We start from the raw sequence: 13954 nt of genomic DNA, 5'->3' as shown, positions 1-13954 counted from the left end.
CTATATGCCCAACACATAGAGTAGAGTGTTGCATTTAATAGATGTGCATGACTATGTATATCAGGTTCCTTTTTAAGTCACTGATAACTCTTCCTTCCTCAAAGGAGAGAGCGGACATGGCCTAGAACCTTGCAGGCAGCTCCTTTGACCCAGCTTCCTTGACCCAGGGTACCTTAGTATTCTTGTCTTCCAAATCATGATGGTAGATGAATTGATCTGTGATCTTCAGACTTCCTTCCAGCTTTAGAATTCAATGAATTCTTTTATAGCATCTCCAAGAAATTGTCCCATAATTAAATTATTTTAAACATTTGAAAAATACTTTGCTGCTGACCTATAGCACATAGAACACTAGGACTTTAGGTTAAATTTTTAAAAGCTCATTTTGAATACTATCAGTTCTATAAGAGGAGACTCTTTATATGAGCAGATGTAAAATTCACATTGTGTCTAAATTGTTCCCTAATATGTTAATCATGTAGGAACAGATTTGCATTCAGAACAAGCAATAGAGTAGAATTGATGGTAATGTTAGACGTGTGATATATATAAAGTTTCCTTATGCTCTCAGAGGGTGTCCCCAAGTAGCCGTACAACCATGGTAGAGGATCAAAACTTAGAGATGAATATTGATGTGAGGATGTTAACTAAGCTGAGCTCTTATTCAGGTGTTGCCATTTTCATCATTTTTTTCTGCCTCAGGATCCAGCTCAGGATTCTGTATTTCACTTTTCGTGTTTCCTCAGCCTTTTGTAACCCAGAACAGTTCTCCATTCTTTGTCTTCCGTGACCCTGGCCCTCGAAAGAGCACTGGCTGGTTATTTTGTGGACTGTACCCCAGTCTGGATCTGTCTGATCCGGACTGTGTCTGGCTAGGTTGAGTCTATGCACTTTGGGCAAGGAAACCTCAGAAGTGATGTTGTACTCTTCTCAGTGCATGGTTCCCTCGGAGTTGATATGGAAGATACTATTTTTTGAATGTTTATTTTTCTAAGTTTTGCTGTATTATAAAACTGCTGTTTACAGCACTCATTTTTAGCGTGGTTTAATCTTTTATTTTTATCTGTCTTCTGACATTACATATTTTTAATAGGCAAGCTAGGTGGGAAAAACAGTATTTTAGGTATGCCCTTTGTATCCTTTGATTATTTTTGTTTCCACAATTGAAATAGAATCCCTCAAATATTCCTGTCAGTTTAAGAAGGTGTGATACTTTTGAAGTAGCAGTGTTTTTCTGTATTGTCCTGTAACACACTTTTATGTAATTACTATATTATTTTGTTTCAGTTTCAATAGTAATGGGAATTCCCACAGTGAAGAGAGAAGTTAAATCTTACCTCGTAGAAACTCTTCATTCCCTTATTGATAATCTGTATCCCGAAGAGAAGTTGGACTGTGTTATAGTAGTCTTCATAGGAGAGGTAATTATTTAACCTTTTTTTTTACTAATACATAAGCAAAGAGTTGAAGCTGCAATTGAATATTTGGGTATGCTTTTACGAGCGCTTAAAATGTGGTGAGTAAAGGTTAGGTAATAAATACTGTCTGATAGTTTACTGTAAATCCGATGTGCCGTGTTTGCCTTAACTTCTCTTCTGTGTTGACAAACCCACAATAGTAATCTTTGATGTCAGTAGGATAATATTATGCACCTAGAGCTTAAAGAGTGAATCCCCGTTTCTAGCTCTGAGGCCTAAGTTTGGAGATTTGCACTGATGTTCTTTCCTTGGGAGTCCTGAAACCTAAAAATGGTTTAGCCTGGACTAGGGTTTTATCATCTCTTCATTTTCTCCAGCCCTCCCTGTCCTCCCAGGATGTAACTATCATTGTCACTAGAGCAGTAAAAAAATCACGTGAATGAGGAAGACACTTCTTGTATTTTAGTCTCCCAGAAAGATCTAGGAAAACAATAACTCTTGAGCAAGATTTTAACTCACAGGAAGCAACTCCTTTATAGTATTTTCTAAATTGTCATACTCAGTTTCAGAATAGGAAAACATCTAGGACGTAATCTAGTTCTGGCCCTCTGATTCCCACTTTTTCAGGGTTCTCATCTCTTTTCAGATGGTAATGGTCTTAATGTGTCCTTAATACACACGTACTGTTCAAAACACTCACGTGAGCCTACCTGTCTTTCCTGCATGTGGAGAGAATTATAATTTTTGTACCTTAATAGTTTATATCTTAAGACAGTTTTCCTATAGCTTGTATACACACGTATGAGCAGATTGTTCTGTGTGGATTTTAGTGTTGTGAACGCTTTTCTATGCCAAAATTATCAAATATCATTCTATGCCCATGAACTATTCCATTGTATGGTTTAAACGTAACTTTAAAAATATTTTATTGATAAGCTGTTTCTAAGTTCCTACAGTTATCAGCAGTGCACTTGAGCATTTCTATAAATAAGTTATCATGCACTCATATTCTGGCTCAGTTTGTAATTATTAAAATATTCATACATAGCCAAGAGGGCCTGCAAAAATTGAATTGTTTCTCTTCCAAAGAACTTGTATCTCTATTCTTTCAATTCTTTTAAATCAGTTTGATGGGTGAAAAATAATGCTTTGCTTTTGTTCCATTTGGACTCCTTTACTGTGTGGAATTAAATGTTGCTTTTTTGACTGTATGCATTTGCAATATTTTTATTACCTTTGCTCATTGTTTTAAGTTTTGTTTTGATTTGCAAGAAATTTTCATATATGAGGGGAATTAACCAAAATATCTTGTTCGGTTTATTACTTATATCAACTTGTGGTGCTTTTTGCCTTTCATAGAATTTTTACATTTTAAGTAATCACGTTTGTCAGTCACAGAGCATATACCAACAGAAATGGGTGCAGTTTCTTTGGAAAGTTACTTGGCAGTAGATACTCGTAAAGTATACACTGTGACTCAATGTTCTGCTTCCAAAAATTGATCCAGTGGAAACATTTGCAAGTAGTAGAGAAATACATTCAAATATAGACACACATTTATATAGCTCTTAGCATATATTTATAAACTACACATGGACAATGGAGTATTAGAATATGCTTCAAAGTATTCATGGCAGGTACCTTGAGAGCAGAGATTATGGGGCGATGGTATTTTCTATTGTGTACAGTTTTGTAAAATTCGAGTTTACTTACCATGAGGATATATTAATGTTTCCTCAGAAAAGGGCATGAAAGCTATAGAAAAAGAACCATCTGTACGTGCTTGAAGAATGGAGAACAGCACACACACAGATGTGAGACCCTCTTTCCTTGATGGTGCTTTGGACCACCAAGATGCAGTCCCATCAGGGTGGGGTCAGGGAACCTGTGTTTGGGGCTGGGTTCTGCCACTTGGTGCCACTTTTCCTGTTCATCTCTGTGACGAGAATGATGTCATCGCCCCTTTGGAGCTCAGCATTATTTCAGAGAGGCACGGTGACATCACACACAGAGAGGTGTGAACTGTAAACTCCACGCATGTGGCAGCGGCGTTCCTGTCTCCGCAGAATCCCTTGCCAGCATTTTCCTGTGTGTTCTCATAAAATTTCCATGAAGAACATGTGTCTTGAGCAGAAGGATAGAAGAGTTCACCGACTTGCTTTTGGCAATGAAAAATTACTCATCACTGTATCGGATTTTCTACCTTGATTATAGTTTTCTCCTCAGAGTTCTGGTAGTCTGGGGTTGCTCTGACACTAGTAACAAGCACGTGTTCTGTGGCTTTGACTTGATCTACATGTGGGATGGTGTCTGGATCAGATCCCCACGTTCTTCCTGAGCCCTCCATTCAACCCGCTCACTTGATAATGACATTTGAATGACTTACGGGCAATGCTTAATCTTTCCAGAACTTGGCAAATCTGGCCTGCGTCTCTTCTGGGACTCCTGCGTGCTGTGCATAGCGTTGCTGGGACGTGCCGCAGCCATTCTGCTCCCAGGCGGTGTGTAGATCTGGTGTGTCCCCGGTTCTGTTTGTTATTCCAGAGCCTGCAGCTTTACCTCATCCTTTCCCCTTCCTTTCCAGCTTTCAAACCCCAGCTCGTCACTTTCTGTGAAGGCATTCCCTGCCTCCTGTTTGAAATTTAACTCAGGCAAACAGAAATAGATCTTTTGCAAACATTTCCAAGTAAATTAGGAGTTTTTATAAAGGCCTGCGTTATCTCTGGCCAGTGTCAGCGTGAGCACACGAAGGATGAAAAACAAGTGGAGAATCTGCACGGGGTAGTCAAGGGTTATCATCCTTGTTTCTTATGTCGCTTTCTGTTCTTTGTGGGTTGTTTTTTTGTTTGTTTGTTTTTCCTTAAAAGCAAAGAACCATAAGATATCCCTCTGGGAGGAGAGGAGAGACAGAAAAGTCATTATTAGCTATACTTCTGTTCTTTGTTCCTCTCTGGCCATTTCACCATTACGGGCCCCCTGGGCATATGATGAGACACTTTTGGAACATGTAAAGTTTTAAGCAGTCGACTCTTTGCTTATTCGAAAGTTCTCTGATTCTGCCGTGACTCTCACAAGGGGTTGAGTGGAATGAGCTCGAGCTGCCCCGAGCGGTCCTGGGTCAACTCTTAAGTGTGGTGTTCAGATGATACGGTTCCTAGATTTGTTTTTACTTGGGGTTTAATTATACTTTTTGTATTCTGATGATTCTTTGTTGCCTGTATGCCACGTTTTATGGTCTTATATATTTCTTAAATTATTATTTGTATTTATCACTCATGATCATTTTTTGCAAAATATTTCCCTAGAGTGTACTCTTGATTTTAGCAAAACATGTTTTCCCTGCTGCATTTGTATATTTGGGGACTCCTCGTCTCACTGACTCTCAGTTGGATAAAGTGCCCCTTTCTTGCTCTGGAAATTAAAAATGCTAAATATTTATTTTACCAGCTCAGGCGTGTGACCTGGTCTCAGCCACCTGCATATTTTTATCTGGACTTTGGAATGAGGCTACATTATTTTCAGATAGCACAGGAAACCCAAAAGAATGAATGGGCAACTTCCTAGAAATAACAGGTAGTTTACCGGAGTGGCTGGATATAGGATCCATGAATATTTCTGTGTGCCAGGAACAAGATAAAAGAAAACACAAGGAAGCCAGGATTGTGGACAGTCACTCGGGTCATACCCAGGAGGTGCCGGTGTCCTTCCAGAAGCCAGGGGGAGGTACAGAGGCTTGGGGGGGGTTGTCAAGCGGTGGCCCTCGATGCTCTGTGATCATTGGCTGTGGCGCAGGCTTATTTCCATATCTTCCTTGCCTGGATCCTTGGCAAAACTGGAAGTTCATGTTCCCTAGATGATCCCTACCCGGTCATCTTACAGCAAATCATTTCTCTGACTCTCCTACCAGTGTCCATCTCTGATCCTGACTGGTACAGACTGTATATTTTTCAAAAACACCTGAATCTTATGTAACTACCACCAAACTGAAAGGTCCATCAAGTGGATGCAGGAGTGTATGGCTGGATGCCTTTCCAGTGGCTTAGAAAGAGGAAATGAGTTTTTGAGGTAGGTTTCAGGCACACTATGCCCCGAACCGTAATCAGCGGATGGTGCTCGCAGTAGCCATGGAAACTGCTCAGAGCTGGGGAAGAGAACCTTGGATCGTGCATCTCTGTGTTGCGCTGCGCTGTTCAGTGTAGCTGCAGTCTGCCTGGACCGTTCCAGAGCCCAATTCAAGTTGAACTAGTACAGTGATGTAACCAGCTTACCATGCTAGAAGTATATCCCTGGTGAGTTTAGAGAATTTCTAGACTCATGGAGTTTTTAGTGTGTATGAAAACAATTGTAATTTTATCAAGTCTTCTCTTTTTAAAATTTGCTTTCATTTATTTGTTTTACAATACTAGGGATTGAATTGAGGCCTTCACACTGAACTACCAAATACCTAGCCCTTTTTATTTTTTTTTTTTATTTTGAGACAGGGTGTCACTCAGTCTCTTACGTTGCCCAGGCTGGACTCAAACTTGCCAGCCTCCTGCCTCAGCCTCCCAGGGTGCTGGAATTGTCCTACCCAGGCCAGCTTCAGTGTTTTTACCATTGTGCCCATTCTGCTTTGTGTGTTACAGTAAGAATGCCCGAGGCTTTTGCCGTGCCTTCTTCATTTTGACCAAAATTGGTTTAACAGAGCACAGTTATCCCAGCCTAGGCAGAAATTCGCAAGGCAGGTAAATTTATAAATGAATACAGAAGTTGAATCGCCAGAGGGAACCAAAGTACTGTGACGTGTTTAGTTTTCATTCTTATTTTCTGTTGTATATTTTATCAGCATTTGGAAAAACTATCTACTATGTATTTAATTTTCAGATAGCTAATGCGATCACATGGTTTGCATGTTACATGTGTGTGGGGTGGACACGTGGAGCCGTCTCCTGTCTGCTTCTGTCTCCCGCTCAGAGGATTAACATCTCCATAGGCTGCAGTTGTGGCGAGCCAGCTGTTGTACCCGCTTAGTGATGTATTTCATACTGTTTCTGTATATCATATTTCCCCCAAAATAAGACCAGATCCTACATTATTTTTTGCTCCCCAAAAATGCAATAGGGCTGATTTTCAAGGATGTCTTATTTTTTCACGTACAGCAATCTACACGTAATCATGTAAAACCTACATTTACTCAAATACAGTCACGTCATCTTCCTCTGGAACATCATCGTTACTTTCCAAACCCCGAATTCTGGCCTGAATCTCCTATAGAACCGTTGGCCCTAGCCGCTCGTGTCTGGCAGTAGAGCTGTCCTTACACGAGCAGTTGTCATCCAGGTAGCCTCTCACAGTGCCTCGTTACGGCACACGATGTGTTGGATGACGAAGGTTTGTATTAGACAGGACCACGTCCCTTCAGTATCAGGATGCATGTTACTTATGCGTCATCTGGACTGGGATCATCGGGGACCTGGCCAAGATCCCCAGCTACCAGTAGGAGGGGTGCGGCAAGAGGACGAAATAAGGAACAAATTTAGAAATACGTGATGGGGGCGCTGGGGGGTCAGTGCCTCAAGGTGGGCAGAGACAAAGATGGCCCAAGCCGGGCACTGTTCTTGAGCCAGTGCAGGGGAGGGAGTGCCGTGTTTCTCCCGGAACAGCATAGAGTAGTGGCTGAATGGGCAAATTTAATGTCATGAAGGGAACAATCTAAGATCCACCCTGCCCTTGCTAATCTCACCGACCCAGAGAGGAAGGTGATTGCAACATTTCAAAACTGGCGCACAAGGCGGGCAGGGTAAGGAGAACCTAGGGCAAACTGTGTCAGTTTACAATTCCTGGTCCCCAACATGTGATATTACCATTTATTCTAAGTATTAGTGTCACTAATATTATTTACTTACTTTTAATTATATTAATATTGTTATCTGATAATTCCATACATCCATTGTGTGTTGCAGTGGACGTACAAAATACATCCATCTGGCTGCTGATCTTAATTGGGACTTTTAAGCGTCCTGAAAAATCAAGCTGGGGCTTATTTTCTGGTTAGGTCCTATTTTGGGGGAAATGTGGTAGATAGTGTGATGCTAACTTTTTATCTTAGGACACAAAGAGCTACTTACAAAATGTTTTCCTAGAAAATCATCCAGCCCTTTCATCCAAGTCTTAAAATTTGCTTTATAGAGAATCTAGCAAAGGCCATTCTGTTCTGTTTGTGGTTATTCTTCCCCATCTTTATGCGTACCCGTGCCTTCCTGCTATCTTTTGATCGGCTAATTAGCAGTCGAACTCTTATTATCCCAGAAACTGTCTTCGGATTAATTTTCTTTTTTCTGATCTGTTAATGCTTCGGTTCTAACATAATGACTTTTTTTTTCCTTTTCAGTTCCATTTTTTACTTTTCAAACCTTTTGACCAAAATGTTAAGTGGATTTATTCTCATTATTTTTAAATATAAGAACTGATGTCAGTTTTATTCTGAGCACTGTTAGCGACAGGCTGCCGTGTACAGTGTTTTCATTACTGCTCATCTGTGAAATTTTTTTTCACACAAATACCTATTTCTCACCTTAGCTTTTTACGATTTGGCGTCCTTGATGACTCTTTTCAATAATTATTTTTCCAAGTAGTGATTCTGTAGCTCCGTCATTTTGTCTCCATTTGTATCTTCACTGTCAGTTGCTTATATCGGAGTTGAGTTGTAGGTGTATCTCTCTGTCGAATTTCATTTTGTTGCTCAAATTGTTTCAGATTTGATTACTGGGAGCTCTTTTTGAGTTGGCTACTCGGTCCTTCTAATGTGGTCCCATCATTTTTTCTTTATTTCCTAGCAGTGTAAGAGTTGGAGCCGGGTGTGGTGGAGCACACTTGTAATCCCAGCACTCTGAGAGGCTGAGACAGGAGGATCACAAATTTGAGCCCAATCTGGACAACTTAATGACTGAATGAGATCTTGTCTCAAAATAAAGCAAGGTCTAGGGGTATAGTCAGTGCAAAGGCACTGGGTTCAATCCCCAGTACTGAAAACAAAAGCAAAAAAGGGTTGTAGGTGAATCCTGTATTTTGCCTGCGCTAGAGTCAGCCATTTCTGCAAGAAACTGATTCTTTTTTTGGAGGATGGTATTAGAACCCAGATCTGGACCCTGGGGTACTCATGGTCCTGAGAGGTCTTGAGGGGGGTGGTTTCAGTGGAGAGAAGTGCGTACACCCACACACTCATCTCTGTGTGTGTTCAAAATCAGGAGTTTATGATGTTCCAGTCTCACAGGGCTCACCTGGCTTCCCCCACATCTTCGTTTTTGTCTCAGCACTGGGCTCATACGTGTGAGACAGAACTCCACCACTGAGTTGTATCACCAGCTGTATCGCCTTTTTGGTTGGTTGATTGTTTTTTGAGATAGGATATCACCAAGTTTCCATGCTGGTTTTGAACTTGTGATCCTCCTGCCTCAGCCGCCTGAGTACTTGGCGTTACAAGTGTGTGCCACCACACCTGGCTGTTCCTTAATTATTAAACTTTTTTCTTCAATAGTGAGAAACCAGGCTTTCATCTGTTATATCTATCTCCTTTTCAACCCAAAATAAACAGAAAGTGGTTTGTATTTTAATCCTGTCCCTGGAATACTGTATATTAGTGATTATTATTAGCTAGAGGTCTTCTCATTTCTTTTTTATTTATTATTGAGACAGGGTCTCACAGGAGAGTCCAGCATGGCCTTGAACTCACTATGTAGCCCAACTTGGCCTCAAACTCAGAATCATCCTGCCTTAGCCTCCCAAGTGTTGGGATGACAGGCGTGTGTCACCACACCCGGGCTGTACTTCTGTCTCTAGTCTTACAGTATGCAAAGTACTGTCTCCCAAAATTGTTTGGATAAGTTCTTGCCTGCCCTGTCCCCTTCAGTGAGGTTATTGTTAATGGACTTGAGTTTCTTTCTGTTTGTTTATCATTTGACTTATTCCCAACTTTTAAGGAGGGGGAGGTAAAACATTACCCTGCTTCTAAAAGTAAACTGTATAGAAAGATTCACTCAGAAGTTCTGTTATTCCGCCCTCATTTATTCTGTCCCATCTCTGGGTTGGTTATTTGTACATAACTCCATGGCATTTTTGGGTACAGCACATGGTCCAGACAGTGCCGACTTCAGATTCTGTTTTCTTGTGGCTTAGGAAATACTCAGTTTTTGTGAGTAATCTGTGTGCACTTAAAATAAGATATTTTCTGTCTACAAGGTTCATATGTCAGTGGTTTGTACCCTGCTGTATTTTAGCTTCCTCTGTTCTCTTTCCTGCTTGATTTGTTGTGACTGAGACATGAATTAAACGTCATCTACCCGAAATGCTTTTCTTTTTCCTTTGTAGGTTTGGGTTCACAAAGGATAATGGTTTCTGAAATTTATCGATATTTATGAGTTACCTCAGTTGTCAGTGTCAGGTGCCTTTGTGCATTGTGTTAGTTTTGGAGTGGCCTGAATTCGCCCTCACGGGTGAGGACAGTGACCTGTGCTGGCTTCGGTCTGCTTCACCTGGTGCTTCTCCGCCCTTCCTTTCCTTTCCCTTCCCTTCCTTCCTTCATCGTTTAAAAAATATTCTTTATTTACAGCCTGTCTTTGGATTTTGCTTAGTGATTTAATTTAAAAGACTTTTGTTTCGGAGATAGGTTGAGATTTTAAGTACCTATTGTTGTGATTGATAGGTATTTGGTCTTAGTCCTGTAATCTAATGAGATTGGCTCTCTAGTTTTTAAAGGATTTTTCATTTTGTGTTTTCCATTTGGGCTCGTTTTTATTTTTCTGATTTTGGAGAAATTTACGTTTTTATAGCAGTGATCACCGTGATAACTATAACTTCCTGCACAACCTTCAGATAACCCTTCTGTTTCCTGAGATAGTATCTGTGGAAAGTGATGCAGTCTTGGCAGACAGTGAAGAGGGAGTATTTCTTCCCCTTCCCCTCTCCTTCCCTTCTGCTCTGTTTGCCAGTTGTGTTGTCTTGTGTAGTGTTCGCCATTGTAGTGACAAATAGGCTGAGTGCGCATATTACTTGTTACGCTGCCTTAGGTTCTGTCCCTAGACTTAGAATATTACAGATGAGCAGTCAGTTACTTTTTCTATCTGTGCTCTCTGGGGTTTTGTTGAATTTTGTTTGCCTTTCTGCAGTGTCAAAGAGTAGGAAGGACATTGCTGTTCCATCCCGCTAACCTCCCCGTTCATTTTAGTCCTGCTTCTAAATTAACAGTGTTCAATATGCTCTGCCAGTGCTTTCGCCATGGCTATCTCTTGTCATTTCTTGGTGAACTCAAGTTTCTAGTTTTTTCTGGAAAGGTTCACGTGAGGTGTTTTCCTGGAGTATGATGATTAATCTCGACTGTCAACTGGATTGGGTTGAAAGTTGCCTGGGAAGGTTAGTAAACACACTTCTGGGTGTGTCTCTGGGTGGCTTATGGGGTGTGACCCTGGGGACTGTATTTGGCCCCTCGCCCCTTCCTCTCTGGCCCTTTCCTGTCTCCCACCTTCCTGGCTGCATGAGTGAGCAGCTTTCTTCCACCGTGCCCTTCTGCCGTGGTGTTTCTGCTTTGCCACAGGTTTAATAGAGCAATGGAGCCAGCTGACCATGGAACAACACCTCTGAAACTGTGAGCCGGAATAAACATTTATTCCTTTGAGTTGTTTTAGCTGGGTATTTGGCCATAGCAGCTAAAAGCTCAGTGAAACGCCCTTGAGGTCCAGTATGGGCAAACACATTCCCTTCTACCTATAAGCCTTTCCTGGACATCAACACCCACTGTCCCTATCCTCCCTGTGTGTAGATGCTGGTGCCGAATTAGCCTCATAACCTTCCACTTCTCTGCACCCTTCATGGAAGAAACTATATTTTACCTTGTAGCTGTAGTGATTCTTTTGCTGTCATAAAGGCTGGTCATTCTGCTATAATATGTCTTAATTTCAACCAGGAGGAATAATATTTCCCATATATTGAAGTATATGAAGTTAAATCTTATTTAATTACATGAAATTAATTAATTTCAGGAATTAATTTCCAGTAGTATTTTTTATTATGAAAAACTTAAAACTTCCAACAAAGTTGCAAGAACTTTACAGAAAATACCCATATGCACACTACCTAGATGCTTCTGGTAAGGTTTAATATTTTTGTTTATCACGTCTCTATTTCCTTATCTATCTTTCATTCATCATTAATCCATTTTATTTGTATACATTTTTTTATGAAGTGCCTTTCAGATATTTTCCCCATTTCTATTTTTTTTTTTTTGTGGTGGTGGTTTCTGGTACTGGGAACTGAACTCGTGACCTTGCGCTTGCCAGGCAGGCACTGTGCCGCTGAGCTAAATCCCTAGCCTCCCCATTTCTTAAAATTTTTTCTTCTTCAGTTCTCAGAGTTCTTTGTGTGTATTGAATACATTCTTGTCTACTGTATATTTGTGAATATTTTCTCCTAGTCTATAGATGCCTTATGCTGTCATTGCTCTCGTACTGTCATGATGAGCAGTTTTTAATTAAGATGATATCCAGTTTATTTCTTTTGCAGTTATTGTTCTCTTGACCTAAACAAACTCTTTCTTTTGTTTCTTCCTTTCTTTTTTGTTTTGTTTTGTTTTGTTTGTGTTGTTTTTTAAGACAGGGTCTCCCTGTGTAGCCCAGGCTGGCCTTGAACTCACAGTGATCCTCCTGCCTCAGCCTCCTGGGTGCTGGGATTACAGGCGTGCGCCCCCATGCCCAGCAGCAAACCATTCCTTATCACCTCCATCCCGTGAAGTTCTTCTCCTCTGAAGAGTTTATGCTTTAGTTTTCATGTTAGGTCTCTGATCCATCTTGGATTAGTTGGTTCTTGTTAAGGTGTAAGGAGTGTTGAAATTCTGTTTTTCCTGTAGACATCCAGTTGCTCTAGTGTCGTTTGTGGGGAAGACCGTCCCCAGCAGTCGCAGGGTTCCTTTGAAGTTCAGTGACATGGGAGTGCTTGGCTCTGTTTTGTTCCGCTGGTCCATGGCTTGCTCTTCATGCAATACTCAGGGTCTTGATTCCTGAAGCTTCGTATTAAGTACTGAAGTCAGTAAAGTCCTCCAATCTTGTTCCTTTCAGGGTTGCTTTAGATATTTTAGGGCCTTTGTATTTCTGTACACATTTTAGAGTCACTACAATAATTTACAGTATTTGGTTTTGCTGCATAGTAAGAGCTGCTTCAATCGTGTGGGGTGTTTTGCTTATAAGTTAATGGGGAAATGTTTAGTCATGATTTTTCATCAGTTGTGTGGCTGGGGGAGAAAGCGTGTGTTTTGCTCACAGGGTTTATTGAGTCTCTTCCCCCCCTTCTTGTTGAGTAGCTGCTGATCTGGTTCCTTTTGAGTCAGCACAGAAGGAGGTGGGTTTCGGGTTACTTGTTTGCAGGAGGGTGAGGAGACAGAGAACTGTTCCAGACTAAGTGCTTCTTATTTTTACTTTTAAGCCAAGATTATCCTCCTTGCTGGCCCAGAGCCGCGCACTTCTGCAAGTCCAGCTGGTCTGTGTGGTTCCTCTCACTACCTCTGGTGACTGGAGCCAAGCTGTATCCCTTTTGAGGTTGGGGATTTTAGTTACTAATATTTTGCTTTTGGATTTTTTTGTGCTGAGGACCGAACCCACTCCCAGCCTCAGATCTTTCCTCACTTCCTCTTCTTGAGACCTTTTTACTGTAGCTGACAGGCTGGCAAGTGAAGTAGAAAAACTTCCTGTGACTGTCATTTGTTTGCTGTTTCATGAATTTGAACTCGTGTGTGTGTGTGTGTGTGTGTGTGTGTGTGTGTGTGTGTGTTTTACTGGGTCCTGAACCCCAGGCCTTAATACTAAGCTACACCCTCCTCCCCTCCTTGAGACAGGGTTGTGCTAGGTTGATGAATTGCCCAGGCTAAACATAATCTTAATTATTGTCTTCTTCCTGCTTGGTTTTAGTTTTACCCTGTTTAGGTCTATAAGGTGAATGCTTAGGCTATTGGTTGGGGATGTTTTTTCTTAATAGGCAATTTTAAGAGCTATAAATGCCCCTCAAAGTACCACATTAGCTGCATTCTATGACAAGATGTCATGTTTTATTTTTCATTTACATGAAATATATTCTAAATCCCCTTGTAATTTCTTCTTTTACCCATGGGTTATTGAGTAATATGTTTTTACATTTTTATCTGTTGGAAAAGTCCCCAAATTTCCTTCTGTCATTGATTTCTAATTCAACTCTGTTGTACTTGCAAAACATAATCTGTATGACTGAGGCCCTTAAATTGATCAGACTTGTTAATGGGCCTTGTATAGTTTGTCCTGGACTGTACTTCTTGGGTACTTAAAAAGAATGGATATAGCTCAGTGGCACAAGCGCCTGCCTGGCAAGCTCAAGGTCCTGAGTTTGATTCCCAGTACGCCCCCCCGCCAAAAAAAAAAGTAAAGGATTTTGTTGCCAAGTGAAGTATTCTTCCTGTAGGCTTCTATTAATGATAGTGTGGTCTTCTTATACTTGCTTATTGTCATCTTTCAAGTTAATTGCTTCATTCTTGGTTGTAAGTT

The 13954-nt window shown here is 40.9% G+C and overlaps 1 protein-coding gene across 3 annotated transcripts in view; it reads left to right on the top strand.

Annotated features, from left to right (window-relative positions):
* Mgat4a (mannosyl (alpha-1,3-)-glycoprotein beta-1,4-N-acetylglucosaminyltransferase, isozyme A) overlaps positions 1–13954 on the top strand; it is a 128565-nt gene that overhangs the window by 71678 nt on the left and 42933 nt on the right. For all 3 annotated transcript variants that reach the window (XM_013522736.1, XM_013522737.1, XM_013522739.1), the window contains one exon: positions 1288–1421. In XM_013522736.1, the coding sequence (XP_013378190.1) occupies positions 1288–1421 (134 nt within the window). The remainder of the gene's footprint in view (positions 1–1287; positions 1422–13954) is intronic.

This window comes from Chinchilla lanigera, unplaced genomic scaffold (assembly GCF_000276665.1).
Source record: "Chinchilla lanigera isolate Chin_1 unplaced genomic scaffold, ChiLan1.0 scaffold00069, whole genome shotgun sequence".
Lineage (NCBI taxonomy): Eukaryota > Metazoa > Chordata > Mammalia > Rodentia > Chinchillidae > Chinchilla > Chinchilla lanigera.
Note: the sequence above shows the minus strand (reverse complement) of the source record. Positions and strands in the feature narration are given on the sequence as shown.